Source organism: Maylandia zebra, linkage group LG18, assembly GCF_041146795.1.
Source record: "Maylandia zebra isolate NMK-2024a linkage group LG18, Mzebra_GT3a, whole genome shotgun sequence".
NCBI classification, from domain to species: Eukaryota; Metazoa; Chordata; class Actinopteri; order Cichliformes; family Cichlidae; genus Maylandia; species Maylandia zebra.
In genome coordinates, this window is record NC_135184.1 from 18933244 (window position 1) to 18955150 (window position 21907).

Consider the following 21907-nt stretch of genomic DNA (forward strand, 5'->3'; position numbering starts at 1 on the left):
TACATTTAACCAATGCCTTTCACCTGTTATTTTTCATATAGTTTACATTGTAATATTTATTCCTACTTAGAGTACTTGTTTTCTAAAAAGCCAAACAAACTAAACAAAAAAAGCCACACACACACACATTTTCATATCTTGGTGAGGACATTGCTTTCCTTAGCCCCTTACTAAAACTGCAACCATCAGAAATGAATACCTAACCCTAACCCTAACCTTTACCCTGACCATAACCCAATTGTAACCCTAACCCTAAAAAAACAATTTTTGAGCCTCAAAAACGCTTTCAAATTTGTGAGTACCGGCATTATGTCCCCAGAAGTGACTGTTGTCCCCACAAGTATAATGGGATACTAATTTTTGGTCCTCAAAAAGATGTTTAAACAAGTACATCCACACATCCACACACACACACACACACACACACACACACACACACACACACACACACACACACACACACACACACACACACACACACACAGCAGAAAACAACAACAACAAAAAATATCTTGTCTTCTTTGACTGAATAGATGACAGAAAATATAAAGACATTAAGAGTTTTTTCTTTTGTGTTCCATGACTGTAGCAAATATTTCTTTGTATTTGTACTAAGTATGACAGTGCAATGACAATAAAGAGTTATCCTATCTTATCTCATTATCTTAGATAGATAAATAAATAAAAAGATCAGGATGCAATGCAGTAAATCTACATAGATATTACCAAACAACACCCACGAGCAGAGCGGGACATCTAGCGGCGTGAAGGAGCTCTGCAGGGGATTGACAGTGGCACAATTCTGGCTTCAGGAACAGTTACATAAACTTTGGCAGGTGATCGTCTCCTGAGTCACACCTGTGCTCAAATCACAGCATAATGGTGATTTGCATCAGTGTGTTGAAGGCTGAATATTAGAAGAAATTCAAACGAACTGGCTATTCTATTAAAGCCGAGCTAATCGCCCCTCAGATTTGTGAATGAAAGTAGTTACAGTTGAATTGTCTCCCTCTGTCCGCCGGGGTGAGAAGCTGCTTGTGGTGGGAGGGAGGCGGCGGCTGTCAAACTCCTTATCCGGGCTTTTCCCGGCTCTGAAACGAGCACACCCACCGCGCGCCAATGGCAAGGTGGAACAACAGGTAGGCGTCCTCCACCCGCCTCCCTCCCCTCCGTCGGTGCGTCTCGGAGAAGCAAGTGGACCCACTATCCGCTGCGTGGAAATGAGAGCAGAACTTCGCCCGTTGTTTGCTTGATTGTCTGGGCCGGTTTGTCTGCACAGTGGAGGAGTTTTAATGCGCTTGCTCTGACAGTCCAGCTTTGTTTGAAAGACCTCAGAGATTCGCTCTGAAACGTCTGCTAATTAATAAATCGGATAAATCGCGTTTGCGACATCAGGCGCAGGTGTTTGTCATCATGTGGATATGCTGATGGTAAGCGTGGTCTTTTTCTCGCGTGTTAAAGCGGTTCAGGGATTTAAAATTAGGGTTAAGTTGTGACTGCAGTGAAAAAAGCTCGATGGGTTTGTGCGTGCGTGCGTGTGTGTGTGTTATATTGAGACTGGGAAACAAAATATTTCCTCAGTCATTTTGTGGTATCGCCGTTTGTTGTTGCATAATCCAAGAAGTGTAGCAATAAGTTGACTATCCCACCATGTGACTCACAACAATAACGCCTCCATCATATTCTTATGTAAGATTCTGCTCCTGTTTTAGAATCCAAATGTCTTTATACACTCACCCACCATTCTTGTGAATTAAAAAAAAAGTGTGTAGTAGCAGCAGGGATTTTTAATCACCTGCTTCGTTTTCCTCTTATCTGACCTCTTTTCATCTACTCCTATTCCTCACAGCTGCCATATTATCTTCACCACTGAACTCTGAGCTGATTGAAAGAGGTCAGAGGCTCTCTGACTTACAGATCCCCCTCACCCTGCATGAGGACATGGAGGTCCTGCGCAGGTCTTCAGTGTTTGCTGCAGAGGTCCTGGATGTGTTTGACCGATCACTGACCGAGAAGGAGCTGGTGACCCAGTCTAAGGCGCTGTGCAGAGACTACATCTTGTCGAGGCTCAACCAAAACGGGTTGGGATGGTCTAAAACTGAACTCAATTTTTCTCCCTCAAACACAGCGCTGGCTGAAGTGTCTATGGTGCTTCTCTGTCTTGGTAAGTTTCCATAAATGCCACCTTATCGATGACCTCTGAACTATGATTGCCTTGCTTCATTATTAGTGCTGTCATGAAAATAGCATGACATAAAAAAAAGGATAATGGGTATCTTTGGGATGTTTTTTCTTCTTCTTGTCCAACAACCATACTTAAAATGAAAGGAAATGTTGTGTTTAAGCATCTCAGAAATGATTGACATTACATTTCATGCATTTGCAATCTAACATGCATTCCATTTTCACGATCTGCCGATTAGCTGCTCAACTAATTGATTATTTGTTTGGCCCATAAAATGTCAGAAAGTAGCAACGGCTGTATTGAATTTACACCTGCTTTCAGAGAATGGTAAAGAAACCAGAAAATTGCGAATGATTAGAGACTGAATTTGCTGATCACCTACATTATGATCCTGTGTCTGGAGTATTTGCTACATTTGCAATATATTAAAGCAACACATTAGGCTTATACTCCACATGTCTATACAGCCTGTACTGAGCATTTGAAGCTCTGATGAGCTCAGACCAAATGATGAGTCGAGGATTATATCTGCATGTGTGAGAACAGCTTGAACCAAAACCAGGCAGCAGCGGTCCAGCCCTCCTCTTCACATCTATCTTTTCTCAGCACACGGGTATCTGAGGGAACTCTTGTCACGTGAAATGTTTGAATTCAATATTCAAGCAGGTTAAAATGTGTGACGTGGTACACGTTCACCTGTTTTTAATCTCCTTCGCTCAGATTCACTTCCTAACAGACTTTTCTCCTTTTCTTTTTTTTGTTTCTGCTCTCCCTCTGTTACCTAGGCGATGAGCTGGAGTGTATACAGCCCAGTTTGTACAGGAACGTGGCGCGGCAGCTCAACATTTCTGTTGCCATGGAGAACATGGTTTCGGATGCCTTCATCGGTGTAGCAACAGAGATTTTCTCAGCAGGTACAAGGCTGTTATGAAGCTCAGTGTTGATGATGATGATGCATCGCAGTAGAAATTAAAAGAGCACAGGAAGTGACCTTCACTGCTGACTGCTTATGGAGGCACTGACTGTGAACCTCTGCAGCTTTCACCAGGCTCATTCGGCTCAGAGTGAGTGGGTGCGAATCAGATGTAGGTGGAGTGAGACTCCATCTGAAACACATAATTAGTCCTACATCCAAGTTTCTATGTTTAGACATTAGTTTACTAAATTGAGCCCAAGTTTGGGATGTGGATGCTGAACATAAAAGGGCTTCTTGGTAGCGTTGTCGTGTCTTGCTAAGAGAACTCAAACATTTTTCTTTAATTAATATAGAGTAGTCCTGTGACAGATTGGCGACCTGCACAGGGTGTAACCTGAACTGGATAAGCAGTAGAAAATGGATGGATGGCTTAATGTAGCATAGTGTTAAAGTGTAAGCCAGCATGTCCAATCTTGGGCCTCTCAAAACGATGCACAGGAAGGAAAATTAATGCAGAGCGGCAGGGGATAATGGTGTTGCCTAAGAAAAGATTTTAGATTCTCTAGTTGGTTTTTTGCTTTTCTGAGTTTTGACCTTCCTGAGCCTACATGTTCTTAGGTTATCTTTGAGTTTTCCTCCATGTTGCTTCTGGTTTCTTTCTGTAACCCTACAATGTGTATGTTACGTTAGGGGTAGCATGCTTCTCACCCGCTGTCAGCCGGGACAGGCTTGAGTCTGGTTGGATGGGCATTTAAGAAAATAGAATGAAGGCCGGATGGCTGTATGAGGTTGAATTGTAGTCACTGTTAGTCTAAGAAAGCTAGCTGCTAACTCCATAGTGTGCTAACGAAGACGGTTCAAAATCTAGGAGACACAAATCCCTGGGTGAGTTCCTTCAGGATAGTTATCGAGTGTAGATGTAGGTGTGCTGATCTGTCCGCTGTGGTGAAGTCTTCCAAATAAGGCTAAAGCTGAAAGAAGAATCATTTAGCCAATTATAAGATATGTAACATAATTCTGGTGCTTAATTTTGTCTGCATTTTCTTGATTTTTTTTTTTTTTTTTTTTTTTTTGTTCTTAAATTTTGTACCGATACAGAAGCAACTGCTGTTGTGCACAAAGAAAATCACAATCTCCAGCTGTGCTCTTTGGTGGTGTGATTTATTTATTTATTTATTTATTTATTTTTGAACTCTGAGTAAATCTTGTAATTGTGTCCTCACATAGTTCAGGTGTTGTTTTTGGCAAATAATTCATCTGGTGGTTGTTGTTGTTGTTGTTGTTATTATTATTATTATTATTATTATTATTATTACATCCAGTCTAACATAGACACAGCCTTACTTTAATACCCTTATGTAAAAATTTGCAGGCTACACCAGTGGAGTTCTGGGATGATACCAGCCATAATTTTTTTTTTTATCATCAACAATTTTTATTTATTTCATTTTAAACTTCAATAGCAGAACTTAAATGCATAAATAAATAATTTTAAAAAAACAACAACAAAAACAAACAGAAAAACAACAAAAAAAACCAAACAAAAAACAAAAACAAAGGGAAGTTATCCTATTCTTTCTTCGCACACCAATCCCCACACCACCACTCTGTCATTACTCCTCTGTTCTTCAAGTTACAGAAAGCCAGCTTGTGAAGATGGACCAAATACAATCATATTGATGCAATTTATCTAATAAACCATAAGTCACTTTTTCGTAAGACGCCAACTTAGCCATTGTCATTAGCCACTCTTCATAGGGAGGGGGTTCTTTTTCCGTCAATGTCTTAGCAGGACCTGTTTGGTCGTAGTAAGAGCCTGAATAACCCATCTTTTTGTATAACTGGAAAAATCTCCATCAGAAAGTTCTGTGGTTATACCAAGTATGGACAGTTTTGGTGAGATACCAAATCTCCTTTTCAAAACACTGAAAATTACCTCCATTATGTTTTCCCACCAATCCCGAAGTGCCGAACAGCTCCATAAGATATGTAAAATCAAAGCGTTTTGACCATCACATCTCCAACATTCGTCCGTAGGGGCCAGGTTCCATTTATACAATTATTGCGGTGTTCGATGCCACCTATGGATTATCTTAAGTTGAATAAATCTACTGCCTGTTTCTTTATACATAGTATTAACATTTTGAAAACATGAATCCCGTTCAACTGAAGGATATGTCCAATGCCATGTCCTGGGCCCAGTAGCCCTTAACTTTAAGGAGCGGGTCAGCTGACCGTTCTTGCAATAAATGATAAATCTTAGAAGTGATACCTTTACCCAAGGATGATCTTGAGAGCACGACTTCCACAGGGCTGCCCACAGGACAACTCAAGGGGGTTCCCAGCCACTTCGATAATGAACTATGTATTTGAGCTTATCTTCAGAATTGATTATGCTGCAACTTATATAACTCCACAATTTTATCAAAGCTTAAAAAACATTTGGTCCCACAGTCAAATAAATCTGATACATAAATGATGCCTGCCTTATGCCACTGTAACCAGTCAACCGATGTCCCTCCAATTAAAATTCTTTTATTACTCCATAAGGTTGTCGAAGGAGATTTAATAAAGTCCCAGCGACCCGCCCTATGTAATTTACACCACAATGTCTTCGCATTTGCAATTATAGGATGGGTAAGTTTATGACTGGTATCAAACAGCTCCTTCCAAGGAGAAATACCGCCATTAACTTCCGTCTCTATATGGGACCAAATGGGTTTAACAGTAGATAACCAAGCTCTAAGTTGTTTCACATTCATCACCCAATAATACCATTCGAAATTAAGCAATGAAAAACCTCCTTGTTTTGCACTCGCTTGAAGTTTCTTAATACTTAAACAATGTGGTGAGCTACCCCAAAGAAACTGCTGGATCAAAAAGTCTAGATCTTAGTCTAGATCTGGAATATTTAATAAAATATAAAAGGTCATGGGTGCAGTCATCATCTTAATACAGCTAATTTTACCCCATATTGTGAGACGTACCCTGGACCATCTACCAAATTCCATTTTTATTCTTTCAAACATTGGCTCAATATTTGCTCGAACCATCTTAGTGTAATCCAAGGTAATTTGTATCCCCAAATACCTCAAACCATTCACGGACCACCGAAACTCCCACTGTTTAAATAAAGTATGAGGGCAGTGTCCTGACATAGGCATTGCCTCTGATTTATCCCAGTTGACGTGATACCCTGAAAGCAGCGTAAAGCTTTCTATACATTCTAATAGGGCTGGAATAGACTTCCCAGGCTGTGTCATAAGTAACTACATATCATCTGCATATAATAGAAGCTTATGTTGATTATTATCCATCAAAATTCCAAATATATTTACATTATTTCTCTGTTTTTGTGCCAAAGGCTCTATAGTAATAACAAAAAGCCCGGGGCTAAGCCTTGTCTTGTGGATCTCTGTAAAAGAAATAGATCTGATATGAGCCCATTCGTCAATACTCGCGCTGAAGGCGAATCATATATCTTTATCAACCTAATAAAATTGTCACCAAAACCAAACTTTTCTAATGTCTTAAACAGATAATCCCACTCAACACAATCAAAAGCTTTAGCAGCATCCAGCGATAGGGCCACTGTTGGATGTACTGAATCATAAACATAATTTTGCAAATTAACCAGCCGCCTAATATTATCTGAACCATAGCGGTTTGGAACAAAACCAGATTGGTCTGCATGTATTATTTTCGCCATTACTACTTTTAATCAACCCGCTAAGACCTTTGCCAAGATTTTTTGGTCAGAATTAAGCAAAGATATGGGGCGTTAACCACTTGGGTCTAAAGGGTGTTTCCCAGTTCTAGGAATAAATGTTAGAAGTCCAGAGTGCATTGACTGAGGTAAGGAGATACCAGCCAAAATTTTTAAAATAAGTTGGCCAATAGGTGAAAATATTTTTGTTTTTGTTATTTTAATTTGTGTTTATTTACTCTTTTTTTGATAAGATCTAGTTGGGTTTTTTTTTTTTGGTTTTTTTTTAAAAAAAAGTGAACTTTGGAATAACTAACAAAGACTCAAAGTTAATGAGCTGGGAACAGATAAACATCCTCTGCTTCCTCTGCTAAATGTCATCCTGTCTCAATCTATGCTGATGTAGCTTAGCAACATCTTCTTCCTTGCACCTATTCTTCTTCTTGCTCTTCCTGTGGAGGCTCCACAGCAGGTCATCTCCATCTCACCCTATCCCTAGCATCCTCCTCTGTCACAGCCTCTCCCATATTAAGTCATGTAAATAACACTGTGCCATCTGTGAAACTTCTCTGCGGTCTTGCCCTTTTCCTCCTGCCTGGCAGCTCCATGTTCAACACCCTTTGCCCAGTATATCCACTATCCTTCCTCTGCATGTGTCCAAGGTTGTCACCAAACTGCTCTGCCTCAGCTGTCCCTTTCTGATGTACTTGTTTATTTAATAAAAACATATGGTCAGCTATTCCTGTGGTTCATTAGATTAAAACCAAGGAGAAGATGGCTTAGGACAACAGCAGCTGGCTCTGGCTTGAATGTGGAATTTCTTACTTGATTCACAGTTGTTACCTCTGGATAAACAGCCCAAGTGGTTCTTCCTGTTATTCCTGGCTAGGAGTGATTTGTGCTAATCTAGTGACAACATTGCAGAACAAATGTGTCAAAAAGCCTGTTGGTTAAATTCTAGTTGAGTCCATTTGGGTGAAGTCGATCATGCTGGTCTTGGTCTTGTGCCTTTTTTTTTTTTTTAAATTCTTTTATTTATGTTGTCTTGACAACAGATGTGTTTTGTAAACCGTCCAAAGAAGGAAAGACATTTTGAAGGATCCAAATAAAGAGTGACTTTGTCCTCTGTATGCGCCTCGGGAACAGATTAGAGAGTCTGGTAAAACTTTGACGCGGGACCAGGAAAGATCAAACCACAGACTTGGTTAATGACATTTTCATGCTTGTGTTCTGGATAAATGTCTGCTCTTTTTGACGTCACGAGGGTATCGTTTTTAGAAACGGCGTGGGATTCCTCCTCAAGAACAACAAACTGGTGAACCCAGGCAGCCCCAGCCCTCTGGGACGGGTTGGAACTTGACTATAAATAAAGAAAAAAAAAAAAGGCATGTGTGTTTTTCCTGCAGTCTCGAGATTGTTTTAAAACCACCCTTTAAGCTTTTAGTTAGTCATTACTTTGTGGTGGACATAAAGGAATGACATTTATATGGCATCTGTGGATCATATCTACATATCTTCCTTTGGAAACAGTCATCTGTTCTGTGGTCGCCTTCAGTAAAATCAACACGGCTCATCTCTCCTCCATCCATCTTCACCTGCCTCCCACTTCTGTTCTTTCTCTTTCCGCCCTCCTCTCCTCCAGCTTTATCCCCGGCAATCTTGTCTCTATTCTTGGCCCGCTTCTCAGTAGGGAGGGAGACATGACGTGCTCTGACAGCTTCCACAGACAGTTATCTCATTTAAGCTCTATCCTTTAATAGCCACACTCAGAGGCTGTGGCTCAGCTCTAAGGAGCAACCATGACAATGCAAGCAGGGCTAAAGGGGGCCAATGCCATTAAGCCCTGCACTGCATCAATGACGTTCGTTATAACAATCCCTCGTTGCACTGGAAACTTTGCCTGGAGTGGCCGGATGCCGTCATTTATCATATTGGACTGTTTTGAGGTCGGTGCCTCTTGGGTAACGGGACAAATACTTGGTCTTTTTCAGCTCCGCTGCTTCTGCTCCATTCACAGTTCAGTTTTGAACCTGTTGACCTTCCCGTATCTGAAACTGCGTCAGTGGCAGTGCAGTCTAAACCTGTTTATTTTACAGCCTGGCGTGGCCTTATCGATAGCATTAACACCAGTTTGTTGACTTTCATATTTACAAGGTGCACCAACTGCCCTCTGTGCTTCCTGTCAGGTCACAGAATATGAGGCTGGAAAGCGATGGGTGTTGCTTTGTGTGGGAGGGGATGTTTATAGTGGGGTAAAGATGGCAGTTTGATTTTCGGTGGCTGCAGATAAACAAAATCCAGATCAGCTTGAACTGTGGAAGCACAGATACACAGATATAGAATAATTAAACATAATCCACTGGTGTCTGTTTTTTCCTGTAGGCATAACATGGGGTAAGGTGGTGTCCATGTTTGCGGTAGCTGGAGCCCTGGCAGTGGACTGTGTCAGACAAGGCCATCCGGCTACAGTGCACATCTTAGTGGACAGTCTGGGACAGTTTGTCCGCAAATTCCTGGTTCCCTGGCTGAAGCGACGGGGAGGATGGGTAAGTTTCTGCCTCAGCAAAATTTTGGGCAAACATGAAATGCATAAAAAGTTGACATTTGAGATACAACAGCGATTTGCATTTGCTAGTTTTGTGTGTGTGTGTGTGCAGGGGTGGGGTGGGGATTTGAATTTGATGCACTGCTTTGTGCATGACAAACATGCTGATTGTGCATGAAGCTCCGTCAGCTTTTAGTCGTCTTTCAGCAGTCTGAGATATGGGGATGCTATTTGCTTACTCTGGCTTCCTGCTGGATGATTTGATGAAAAGTTTCTGCTGTAAAGTGGATCATTCTCATGCTTGATTTAAATAATATTCAAACTCTGTTTTATTTTACTTTAGTGTATGTGTGTCTGTGCATCTTCCGAGTCAGACAGTATTTTTACTCTTAGTGGACTGACAAAAGAGACAACAGATTGCAATAAGAAATGCCACTAGTAAAAAGGCATTATGACATTTAACTCATTTGATTTCCTCAGTAACATTAATTTTACAACTTCTTTCTTTCAGACTCACAAATTCAGGTAGAAAACAAAAACTGTAATACTAATGACATCTATAGACTAGAATTAAAATACTGAGATCCTCACATACTGGGGAAAATAAAATATGAAATTTCATTTAAACAGTTAATTTTATTTGTAACAATACAATGCAACTTTATTTATATAGTACATTTAAAACCGAAGGTACACCAAAGTGCTTCACAACAAAGTTAAAACATAAGATAGAAGATAAAAGGCTCTAAGAGAGTACCCCCCCCCCCCCCCCCCCCCCCCCCCCCCCAAAAAAAAGTACAAAGTAAGAAATAAAACATTAGAGCATAGTTTAGAGGATACAATTACTGAGTATTCATAAATATAAGGTGGGAGTTTTTATACAGTGGAACATTAGTAGAAGATAACATAAGGGTAAAATAATATAGGGAATGTGCACTAACTGAAAACGCTCGGTCAAACAGTTTTTAACTGAGATTTAAATGAATAGATGGAATCAGAGGCGCGGATAGCAGCAGGAAGATTGTTCCAGAGGCTCGGGGCTGCCAGGGCAAAAGCACGGTCACCTCTGGTCTTTAGCTGGGATCTAGGCTGCACTAAGAGTAATTGTCCTGATGATCTTAGAGCTCCCCTAGGGTTATGTGGACTAAGGAGTTCAATGAGGTAGCACGGCGCAGCATTGTTTGATTTTAAAGGTAATTCCAATAACTGCAATTTAATCACACATTAAGTGTGATTTTTAAGTACTAAAAACTCTGTTCTTCTCTAAAATGCATCTAGTCTGCTCTTTTCCAGCTCCTATGTCTATTCGTGGACTGTACCAGGGTAGTTTTGCATGATTCACAGTTCAAAAATAATCCTTACTGACCTTAGATCAGTCCTCGTAGTAGCTCCTCAGTTCGCCGGCTATCTAATTCTCTTCCTTTCTTATGATTGGCTGTTCCCAATTGTGACTAGCCAGACCTGATGCAAAAGTCTATCAGTGACATCATACAGATTCAAGAGTAGGAAAAAAAACCCCTCATCTGAAATGGAGTGTGCAAAGCATCTGATGCTTTTTGGCTCATAGGAATTACTTGCACAAACACCTCCTGTTCAATATGAGTGTCCACCATTGCTGCAGTGCATTCTGAAAGTGTATGTGTAAAATTTTTTATATATCAGAAAATAAATGGAAGCACAAAGTTTCCCTTTTAATATTTATACTTCAAGAAATTTAATAAGTTTGTTTGTTTGTTTTTAAATATCCCTTTTATCTCATTTTGTTAAGGTGGAGATCACAAAATGTGTGGTGAAAAAGGATTTTTGCCCTGAAGAAAACTGGCTGTCCTCTGCCTTTGAGTCCCTCAAGTGCTTCCTCACGACGATGTATGTCTACATCATGAAGGAGCCGTGAACGAACAGCGTGTGGGAGGTGGGACGGTGGGGGTGTCATGTGTGGGATTAAAATCTCAGACTTGTCAATAAAAAGCTGGAGTGGAGAGGGTCGCTGTGATTGATGGGGATTGAGCCTGCCGGTAGATTTCAGTTGCTGTGTATGGCCATCAGCAAATGTTTGACCAACAAATGTTTGTGTTCTCTCAGTGTCGGCAGAGCCCGTGAAGTGGTTACCCTTCATCCAAAGAGTAGTCACCGTGACATTTAAGGGCATATCACTCCGCCTCTATGTATTATCTTACTGCTTTAACCGGTGTAGTAAGCAAGGCTTCTCCAGTGTTGTAACGTGAGGCTGTTCATACTCCAGAGACAAACACTCAGACGTTTTAATGTGGTGTTTCTCAGAATATTCACACTTAAAGAGGCGAAAACTGTGTTTGTGATGAAACTGACGCTCAGCTGGCTGGGTCCTGTTGTGAGGTTTGAGTCTGGAAAAAGTGAGTTCACGCCTCAAGAGTAATGTCAGGTGGATTCAACTGTTTACACTTCATGGAGTAACTCTATTGTACTTCACCAAAGCACAAAGAGTCTCTTTACAAATATGATCCATTTAAAAATAACGAAGAGAAACGTTGGATCTCATTGCGCTCATTTTTGGCCAAAGAACTCGAGGAATGGTTATATATATATATATATATATATATATATATATATATATATATATATATATATATATATATATATATATATATATATATATATATATATATATATATATATACTGAATGTGCATATTTTTGTGGACACTGATTTCCTTTTAGATTTGTAAATAGTCTATTTATGATTTTATTTTTTTATTTAATGACTTGTATTTCAAACCACTGCAGTATGAGGACGCCACTACAGCAGCTGTTTAGGATGATTGTGTGTGATGGGTGTCACTTTAAGTGTGAACTTATAAATGTGTCTAAAAGTTTTTATGAAACCTATAATAAACTTCAACCTTCACAGACGGGACTTTTGTGATGCTTTTGTTATAACAGGCTCATCCTTACCCTTGCTGTGAGGAATACGAGGTGGTAAAGAACAGCCCTGTAGGGTGACGAGGTGAGGGTGTTTATTGCTGCCTGGGTCATTGAGGAAGAGTTGGATTTGGTTAAAAAGAAGCGGCTTAGATAATTTTGAAAACCTGAGGCAGACAACTGGTGGAAAAAGTGTTAACAGGACCCCTTTGTTGCAGGGAATTAGTCGCTTCCTTTACCCAATTTGTCCCTCCTCTTACAAAGGCAAGAAAACGGAGCGAAAAATAGAATTTTACACGAGGATTTATAATATCACGCAACTAAAGACATCAGAGCTTTAACTGTTCCTCAAGGTGCTCCACAATCTTAGCTCTGTGTTTACATTATATGGCGCTTTCTATTTAAAAACCATGGCTGTAACAGTCATCGTGTGTCAGCCTGCAGTGTCTTCTCGTGTTTCCAGCGCCGATGTTGTGTGTTGCAGTGCATTAACACACGCTAATCAGATTTGTATCATCCATCAGGACAGAAATGCATTAATAGACTCAAACAAGCAAAGACAAAATGAGTAATTTAATTTATCCAGCACACGAAGCTGCCCCCACGCAGACATGGATGTCTGTGAGCACATATGTGAAAACAGTGGCCTTAAATAGTCCTTTTTTTTTTTCTACATAGTGCCACTCAGTAAAAGAAAAAACCCCTGAAGCCCACATTCAAAGGACAGTGCAATGTCTCCAGCTGCTTTAGCTTACAATTTTATGATAGTGCAGTGACAGTCACATATAGTACTTCTATTATCTTCACATTGAAATAGCTTTACAGATTAAATATACACCATGAACATCCTGATATTGTCTGTGATGTTTAACTAGTGGTTAAGATTAAGTTTGATTATTTCAGTTCAACAGGTTATACCACAGCCTTTTTACCACATAACAGTATAGAGGTATATCTCTGTAGATTTGTTTGTTTTTCTTGCACAGCTGGAATTATTGATCGAGTGTTTCCAGATATATTTTTATATCTGGAAACTTATTTCAGTGCATGAGAAGCCCTCCTGCTTGCTCAAGACGATCGACGGTAGGTGATGCGCAAGTGCTGCATCAGGGGCTGGTTGTCTGTTGCCATAGAAACTGTCTGCTCCAGCTTCCCGTCAGACCGGAGCTGAAACACTCTGCAAATCTAAAGAGGGGAAAGCGAGCAGGAGTCACTTTATTGATCACAAGAGGTTTGATGGCCAAGTGTCATATTTAATCCTCTTATTTCTGCAGCTCAGTGAGTGCGTCTTGCAGACTCGGGATTAGCTTTACCTGCTTTACGTAAGGCTCTTTTGCAAAAGAGGTTCGGGCTAGTTGCAGGGACTGCAGGCTCAGCTGCTGCCCTGTCAGCTCTCCCTCCTCGATTTCCACCAGACCTGCAGCAGACGACACAAGGGGTATCGTGTGGGTATTGAAAGAAGGGTAAATCACTGGAAAAAAATAATTAATTTGCCACAAATGTGATCTAATAAAAGCTTTTTATCACTGCAGTAAGCTTTGAAAAAATACTGTTTGAAATAGTTTTCTTTCCTGTGGTTATTGAATGTCATAGCAGGAAAACACAGATGAGTAAAACACATTTACTCGGCCCTGTAAGCTTGAATATCAGGAAAAGCCAGCCAAACGCAATCCAGACATTATTGTGTTGTTTTTTGCACTGAGAGACACTTTTGGTCCCCTAAAGAGGATTTATCCAGAGCAAAAAAAGAAAATTACCAGCACTGTAATAACATTTTTAAACATTTTGTCAGTTCACCTTCATTTAAAAATACTGGTGGCCACCAGTGCTGAGACCAGTGTTACCCCTCAGCCTCCTGGTGGACACATCAATGGTATCAGTTTCAAAATCCTGTGACGACAACACCCCATCAGGCTGTAGGGCCTACAGGCTTGTGGGGTGGTTACTGGTGATGACGAGCGAGGCTGATGCACATTTACAAAAGGTACATCGGGACTCATCACATCACATGACCTTTACAACTGAACCAGAGTCCAATCTGATGAAAAAAAAAAAAAAAGTGAATACAATGACGTGAATTTCACCTGAGTTCTGTGCAATGATGAAGGCCACTCTGTTAGTCCCCGGCTGCATTCGAACAAACCCGCACTCTCTGTGCAGGGGCTTCTTAGACTCGGCATGAAATGCATTGAACCTGTAAAACACGACATCAGTGGGAGATCATGTGACGTCCGGTGACGAGCTCTTGTTATCGGCAGATTTTATTAATTTTATTCCAGTTGAATTTAAATGAAATACACAAACTTAAAACTTACACAAAAGACATTTTCCAGCGTGTTAAACTTAAGCATAATTTATGAGTCTGTTCTCTTGAAACACTGAACTCAAAGTCACACAGTTCACTCGTAAGATATTCTGACGTGCAGAACAGCCAGTGACCTTGCAGTTATATTGACTAAATGTTCCAATCTATAAATATCTGTTATTACTTGATTTGCCACTTCTTCATATAACCTACATGAAGTTGATGACTGGTTGTCCTACATGACTGAAATGCAGCGTCTCTGTGTAACGGAAAGGTTTTATGGTGGGGAAGGAGCCCTCTCCTGGTTCATCACACTCCCAGGTGCCCAGAAGCCATTCCAGAGGGAGGAGGGTGGGGTTCAGCTCTACTGATGGTTAAAAAGATAAAGCACAAGACACAAACAAACAAATTACGCAGCATTACTATAAAAAAAGAAAAGAAAAAAGAAGCTTCATCATGTAATCATGTAACAGAATCATTTTCTGAAGGATTCAAACTGGATTTGTTTGATTTGCTCCTTGGGCAGATAGACTTAAAATCTGAACCATCTTCAGTTAAAAGAAAAATGTCATGGCATGATAATGTTTAATACCAAATATATTTAACAGAAGCTCTCTTTAATCAAAAAGATTAGGATTTTTAAACTCTTTAAACTTCCACTAGAATTTTTTCTTATTACTTAAAAAAAACAGTCAGAAAGTCAAGCACAGAACACGTTTTTGTGTATCAGGTGGGCAGAGATAAAAGCAAACTGCACACACTTTGTTAAGTAAAATAACCCACGCTCTTTGTTTAACTACGTGCAGACTCAAAGACCATTTAGAGGCAGGGAAAAAACCTCCGACAGGAACGTTCAAACTTGCATACATCTATTTTTAGGGAACCAGAAGAAGGAAAACACAACACTACATGCCAAACAGTAGCTTCCATCCAAAATGGCTTTAAAAGAAGGAGCTTTTTGGCCAGTTTCAACAAATGTGGAGATTTTGTAGCAAGAAAAAGAAGTCTGAGGCTAAATCCCAGGAAAATATGTCACATTTAGAGAAATGGGTATAATAGAGAGCCAGATACTTGGACAGGCAGACTTTACCAGAGAGAAATGTTCCCAAGCAAAAAAAGATGAGCTAAATTTGTCACGTCATTCAATGCAGTGGAACAAAGCATTAAAAACAAATTAAGATTTACTGAGACTGATAATATCCACAAATTACTCTTAATCAATTTTAGGAAGCATGATGTACATGGCATGCATTGTCTCCAAGCAAACCGCCAACAAACATGACTGGGTAAAGAAAACAAAACTATATCTATCTATCTATCTATCTATCTATCTATCTATCTATCTATCTATCTATCTATATGTATGGAGAGAGAGAGAGAGAGAGAGAGAGAGAGAGAGAGAGAGCCTGAGAGGTTTTGCAAAGAATAATTGGAGAAACTCCCCAACAGTAGGTGTGCCAAGCTTGTAGCATCAAGCTCAGAGACTTGAGGCTGTAATTACTGGCAAAGGGGCTCAAGCTAACTTTTTTTTTTCTCCACATTTTTTTTCCGGGTAGAATTTTGAACACTGGATTTAATCCATGTTGTAAAAAGGCTGTAACTTGATAAAATGTAGAATAAGTGAAGTGCTGTAAATACTTTCTGGATGCACTGTAAGCAAAATTATTGTAGTCACCACATAGGAAGGAGGAGACATCTGTTAATTATTTTATTAACTGTAACCCTTATTTTCCAACTCTTTACAATGTCACAGCTTTTTAAGCTGTAATAATAAAATGATGATTATAAGGCAAATGACTGGAGTGTAAATGTGCCAGTTTGTGAAGGGGAATATCCGCTGCATAGTGGAACTCTTCATGGTGACTCGAGCGCACTACAAATCTCTGGCATTACAGCAAAGCTGCTTTTTCCATAAACTCACCGTTTCCCATTTTCTTTGTGATGTTCAGCCATGTTTTAGATGTTACAACACCTCTTTATTTGAGCTTTGAGAATTAAAGTTTACCACCATCTTCTGATACCTTAGGGTATTTACAACCAGGTGAAACCAGTGGAAGAATCCATGGACAACACAATACTGCTGGAGGAACATTACCTACAAAACAACCTGAAACCAGCTAAGCAACAATTATTATGCAGAAACATGCATGTTCTATTGAAATTACACAACAGGGAATGAAAGCGTGGCAGTAAGGTAGCATGCATAGTGCTGTTAATTATCTGAAAGCAATATTCCTGGTGGAAAAAAAAAAGTTTTTCTTTAAACTAACGATACTTTCCAGTACCACATTACCAAATCAAAAGTCTCATAGTTTATCACAAGATAAACTTCACCATTACTGGCTATTTCAATTTGAGGAATTGAACAATGTGATGTGATCCAATAATATAAAAATTCATTTTAAAACACTACCTCTCAATCAAGTAAAATAAACTGCAAAAAAGGTTTTGATGATTTGGAAATAAGTGAAGCTGCATTTATGAATAACACAATATGAGAACATAATCTGGTCCCTTTCATTGGCATTCTGGATAAAGCAGAGGCAAGTCAAACAAGATGGTAAATGGAAATTTCCAATCTCACTAAAACCTCGAAGCACCTTACAATATGAGCCATTCACGTGTCACACAGGGACACTTCAATGTGAAGAAGGTCAATTCCTGAGCCAAAGCATAGAGGAGCTTTCTGCTTTAAGTTCTATTTTTCCTTTGAGTTTGCAGTGTGAGTCTGGTCAGGTTTAAGTACCTAAACTACTCAGTAGGATTTAGTGGAGAAAAAAAGAAAAAGAAAACAGGTCATGGAATTTGATAAAATATGTCCTTTCAACAAGCTAAACGACATCCTACTGGTTTTGTGGACAGAAAGCCTTGAAGGTCATCTTCTTCTAAAAGTGCAGCTGAGGTGTATCATCATAGGGAAAGGGCTGAGCGTGGAAGAAAGTCAACTAAGGCTGCACGCTACGAGAGCGAAACAGTAAACACATCAAAAGAAATTCACTATTTTTCCATTAGAGACAAGAAGTGGTGGCTGGGGTACCACTGTGCCCATTCTGAGAAATGAATGTTAAACCAGTCTCTGAACGAAATCACTTTATTTACCTACACGCCCTCTCTTATTATTCTTGCTTGGTGTCTTAGGTCCTCCCTTAGAGGTGCGAGAAAAATACGGCAACGCAACAGGCATTTAACGTGTTATTTTAAAGCAACGTCAATTTGAAAACACAGCTAGAGTTAGTGCTCCTCCTAAACAATAGAATTTAATTTATCTTCACACCCATGCTACAGACTCTGTTAAGTGAACTGAAGAACCCGTTTAGCTGCCCTCAGTGTTCCAACTTAAACACCTTTGATTCTTCTCCACTTGTCTCTCTGGTTTCTAAAATTTACCAGTCCCTTATATAGTTTCACAGCTGATCTTATGTTTTACCAGCTCCGTGTTTTTTCACCTGTTCACTTGGTGGATTTCAACGGCACCATTTAAAACGTGCAGAAAATGCAGCACACGTGCCTCATGGGTCCACTTCTGCACCCAGAGTGATATCTTTTGTTTTTCTCGTGATTTGCCTTTGCAATCTGAGACAAATATTTATGTAGTGTCTCCTTCCATATGTGTGTATAGCTGCAATCGTGCATACTGGTTCATAATTGTGGTTTAAGGCAACTTTTTTTTTCTTTGAATTTGTTGTAAAGGTGGACTGACTTTTGTAAGTACCCTTTAAAATTTACATTTAACGGGTATTAGTGTTGATTTTAGTTTAGTGGACACAGTCTGTATGATGTTGTTTTTTAATGACATAGCAAAGTGACTTAAGCCAAATGCTGACTTGACAAAGTTGGTTGTCCATCCAGTTCATCTACTCTGGTCCCAACCCTGTTGTTCACAACCGTTATGAATTTGAACTGCAGGTTTGAGAGAACGAGTTGCAGCAAGAAAGCCATTGCTAAGATGCCAGAATAAAACAAAGGGACTTGCCTGGGCCATGAAACACCGCTATTGGAGTACTGAAGACTGGAAGAAGGTATTATGGACTGATGAATCAAAATTTGGAACCTTTGCTTCATCACACAGGATCTTTGTACAGCTTCGAGTAGGCAAAAGGATGGTTCCACAGTGTGTGGCATCAACTGTCAAACATGGAGGAGGAAGTGTGATGGTCTGGGGCTGTTTTGTTGGATCCAAGGTCGGTGACTTGTACAGAGTAAGAGGCACCCTGAACCCAAACAGCTACCACAGCATTCTGCAGTGCCCTTTGGTATGTGCCTAGTATGTGCCTACAGCAAGATAATGACTGAAAACAAACCCAGTGTCTGGGCTAGTAATCAACAATGTAATCAATAGTAATCAACAATAGGGCCGTAATGATGCACTGAATACAGATCTTGATTCAAATGTGCTGTATTCATTTAGTCTCACATTAGAGCAAAGAACTCCACATGCATTAATCAGCGCATGCTTGATTGTGCACACATGGTCAGCACTCGCATCTAAACTGCAAAATATTTACCGTTCAGCTGTGTGCAGGACCTCAAAGTTATTTCAGATCTTCGCTGCACTGCTGCGTCTCAGCGCACTAAAGGTCAGCTCTGCTGCGTAATTCTCTTTGGCCTCGTTGAGCCACTCCTGCGAAAATGCCTCCAGACCTGCAGGTCAGGTCACAGTGAGGTATCCAGGTCGAGCAGTGACCCACATTTGGGAGCTGCTCTCGTAAAGGGTTTATGCCTCACTGTTCCTTAGTAGTTTCTTGTGGGATTTCTGTTACTGAATCTTATATGTAGGAGGTGGTTCTTGAAGCTGAAATTTTCCATCCATTCGCTTCCGCTTATCCTTTTCAGGGTCGCGGGGGGCGCTGGAGCCTATCCCAGCTGTCATAGGGCGAAAGGCGGGGTACACCCTGGACAGGTCGCCAGTCTGTCGCAGGGCCAACACACAGGGACAGACAACAATTCACACTCACATTCACTCGCACATTCACACCTAGTGGCAATTTGGATTATCCAATTAACCTATCCCCACAAGCTGCATGTCTTTGGACGGTGGGAGGAAGCCGGAGTACCCGGGGAGAACATGCAAACTCCACACAGAAAGACCCCGGCCTGATGGTGGAATTGAACTCAGGACCTTCTTGCTGTGAGGCAACAGTGCTAACCACCATGCCACCGTGCTGCTCAGCTGAAATTTTAGTAAAAAAAAAAAAAAACAAGACAAGACAAAACAAAACAAAAAAAATCCACCTCTTTGTCCAATGCTTTGCTGTTGTCATAGAAAATAAAAGGGCACTAATGCAGTCAGGGAGCCTTATTAGCTTTTAAAACACATTTATATATTTCCATCCAGGAGGAACGAGCCTTCAATAATAATAATGATAATAATGATAATAATTAAAAAAAAAAAATAAATAAATAAAAAAAAAAATCACACTGCATCCTACACTACAGTTTCGCTGTCCTGTGACAAGACTTTGAAAGTGCATGATGAATCTTCTCTGAATATGCTACATCGCTGGTCAAACCAAAGCCCTGCGTGACCGGCTCATTTGGTTTAATGATGGAGGGCAAGAAGGCAGAAGTGGTGTCCCACAGGAAGAAAAAGAGAGAGATAACTGAAGCAATTTTGGATGCTCAGGGCTCTAGAGTGTGACCAATTTGGTTGCACATGCGACCTAATTTCTCAATGGTGCAACTAAAAAAAAAATCCTAGGTCCAACCGGTGCGACCAGCCGTTCAAATAAAAAAAGAAAAAAAAAAGTATCCTAAACTGTGAAAGTCTCTGTGTGGTCAGACACACATTTTGCCCATATCGTGGTCTAAACCAGTCAGAGTCAAAATTGAATCGAATCGTACTGATTATATAAATCATTGACAATACCCAGTCCTAGTAAGTAGCCTAGGCTGTGGATGTAGCTGTGGGTAATGAGAAAAGAACGATTTATAACTTTTTTATTAAGTTAAGGCCCGATCCATGTGAAATTCACAGCCAGTGCTCTGACACGGAACCATCAACCTCTCAGGTTATGCCTAACACTGGTCTGGAGACGGCATCAGATAGTGAGCCACATACGATCGACTCCGAGCCAGACCCCACTGAAAGTAAAAGGGGGAAAGTGTATATGTAGTGCATTTCAAAGAGAGTGGTTTGACCCGTTTCCCTGGCTAAGATACAGTAAAGCTGACAACATGATGAACTGCTTTTACTGTCATGAGTTTGGAAAGACCATGGCAGTCCTGCTAATACGTTCCAAATCGAAACGCTAAAAACGCACAGTGTATCCTGAAAACACATTATATGATGTGATAAATGCACTACCCAAGTGTCCCCTCTCCCCATGCCTTTTTGCAGCAGGCAGCAGCAAACAGGCCTTCAGAGGAGTCCGAGATGATGATTACGTTTGACATTGCCTACAATATTGCCAAAGAGTGCCAAAGCACTTAAGCACAAGCACTTTTTCAGTAACTTATCTTTCTGGTAGAACTGTGCTCCAAATAAAGAATTACAAATCAATATTGTCTGTATGGACAGAATTTTTTTCAAGTGAACATGTAAAACTGTGGGGTTAAGAGATTCGGTTGAAAAATTTGGATGCACCTCACATTTGTGCTGGTGCACCTAAGAAAAAAGTCTAGAGCCCTGCACTAGGTGGCGTAATGTTGCTGCAAACGAAGGTCTTCGTTTTACAACAACCTCTCATGTAAATCGAAACCTTAAATCTAAACGCTGTTGATATGAAAGATAAAACTGAGGACTTGTCCTCGCAGGACCGTCACAGGAGCAGCTCGGTCCTTCCGGTGGTAGTTTGTTTACTGTTAACGAGGCTAACTTTGAAGTTAGCTTGGTTAAGTTAAAGATAGAAAAATAACTGTGCAGTTGGCTTGAGTTAAAGTGCAAAGAGAGTTCGAATGACACGAAAACAAAGATACTACCCTTATAAACGTCTGATCCTTTATAAGTAACATTAAAAGTCAGCACAGTTAGCTTGTGCTTACAGGAGCTGATGACGATTGAGAATAATACTACCAGTATTAAACTGTTAAAATGTTGTTGTTGTTGTTTTTTCAATTTAAAATAAAAATAAAAAAATAACCTACCCGTGTTATTGACAGGACAGGCCATTAATTAAGGAGGCTACAGTCGGTTTCAGAACAGCCAAACTTAGCCAGTACTACAGAAACGTCACTCCACGCACAGCGCGGTGTTGACGCAGAATGATGTAGATTTACGCAAGGCATCCTGGGAAACGTAGTATGCACAGAGAAGTACTCCCTTCTTTTTCTTCTTTCGTCTGCTCCCTTTAGGGGTCGCCACAACGGATCATTTGAATCCACCTCATCCTGTCCCTAGCGTCCTCCTCTGTCACA

General features: G+C 40.3%; 2 protein-coding genes across 4 annotated transcripts; one reads left to right on the plus strand and one right to left on the minus strand.

Annotated features, from left to right (window-relative positions):
• The first annotated feature begins 898 nt into the window (after positions 1-898).
• bokb (BCL2 family apoptosis regulator BOK b) lies at positions 899-12239 on the plus strand. 2 transcript variants are annotated; one of them, XM_004542670.3, is made up of 5 exons: positions 899-1430; positions 1850-2164; positions 2971-3099; positions 9190-9353; positions 11121-12239. In XM_004542670.3, the coding sequence occupies exons 2-5, from the start codon at positions 1942-1944 to the stop codon at positions 11244-11246; spliced, it is 642 nt and encodes a 213-aa protein (XP_004542727.2). In that variant the 5' UTR covers positions 899-1430; positions 1850-1941; the 3' UTR covers positions 11247-12239. The 2 variants fall into 2 exon arrangements, with proteins under 2 accessions (XP_004542727.2, XP_004542728.2); XM_004542671.5 differs by lacking the exon at positions 899-1430 and adding an exon at positions 1541-1689.
• A 564-nt stretch (positions 12240-12803) lies between these two features.
• On the minus strand, positions 12804-21886 carry thap4 (THAP domain containing 4). 2 transcript variants are annotated; one of them, XM_076877094.1, is made up of 5 exons: positions 21638-21886; positions 14768-14918; positions 14334-14443; positions 13563-13666; positions 12804-13434 (listed from the first exon to the last, which is right to left on the minus strand). In XM_076877094.1, the coding sequence occupies exons 1-5, from the start codon at positions 21660-21662 to the stop codon at positions 13318-13320; spliced, it is 507 nt and encodes a 168-aa protein (XP_076733209.1). In that variant the 5' UTR covers positions 21663-21886; the 3' UTR covers positions 12804-13317. The 2 variants fall into 2 exon arrangements, with proteins under 2 accessions (XP_076733209.1, XP_004542726.2); XM_004542669.4 differs by having other exon boundaries at positions 14768-14921.
• Positions 21887-21907: the final 21 nt, after the last annotated feature.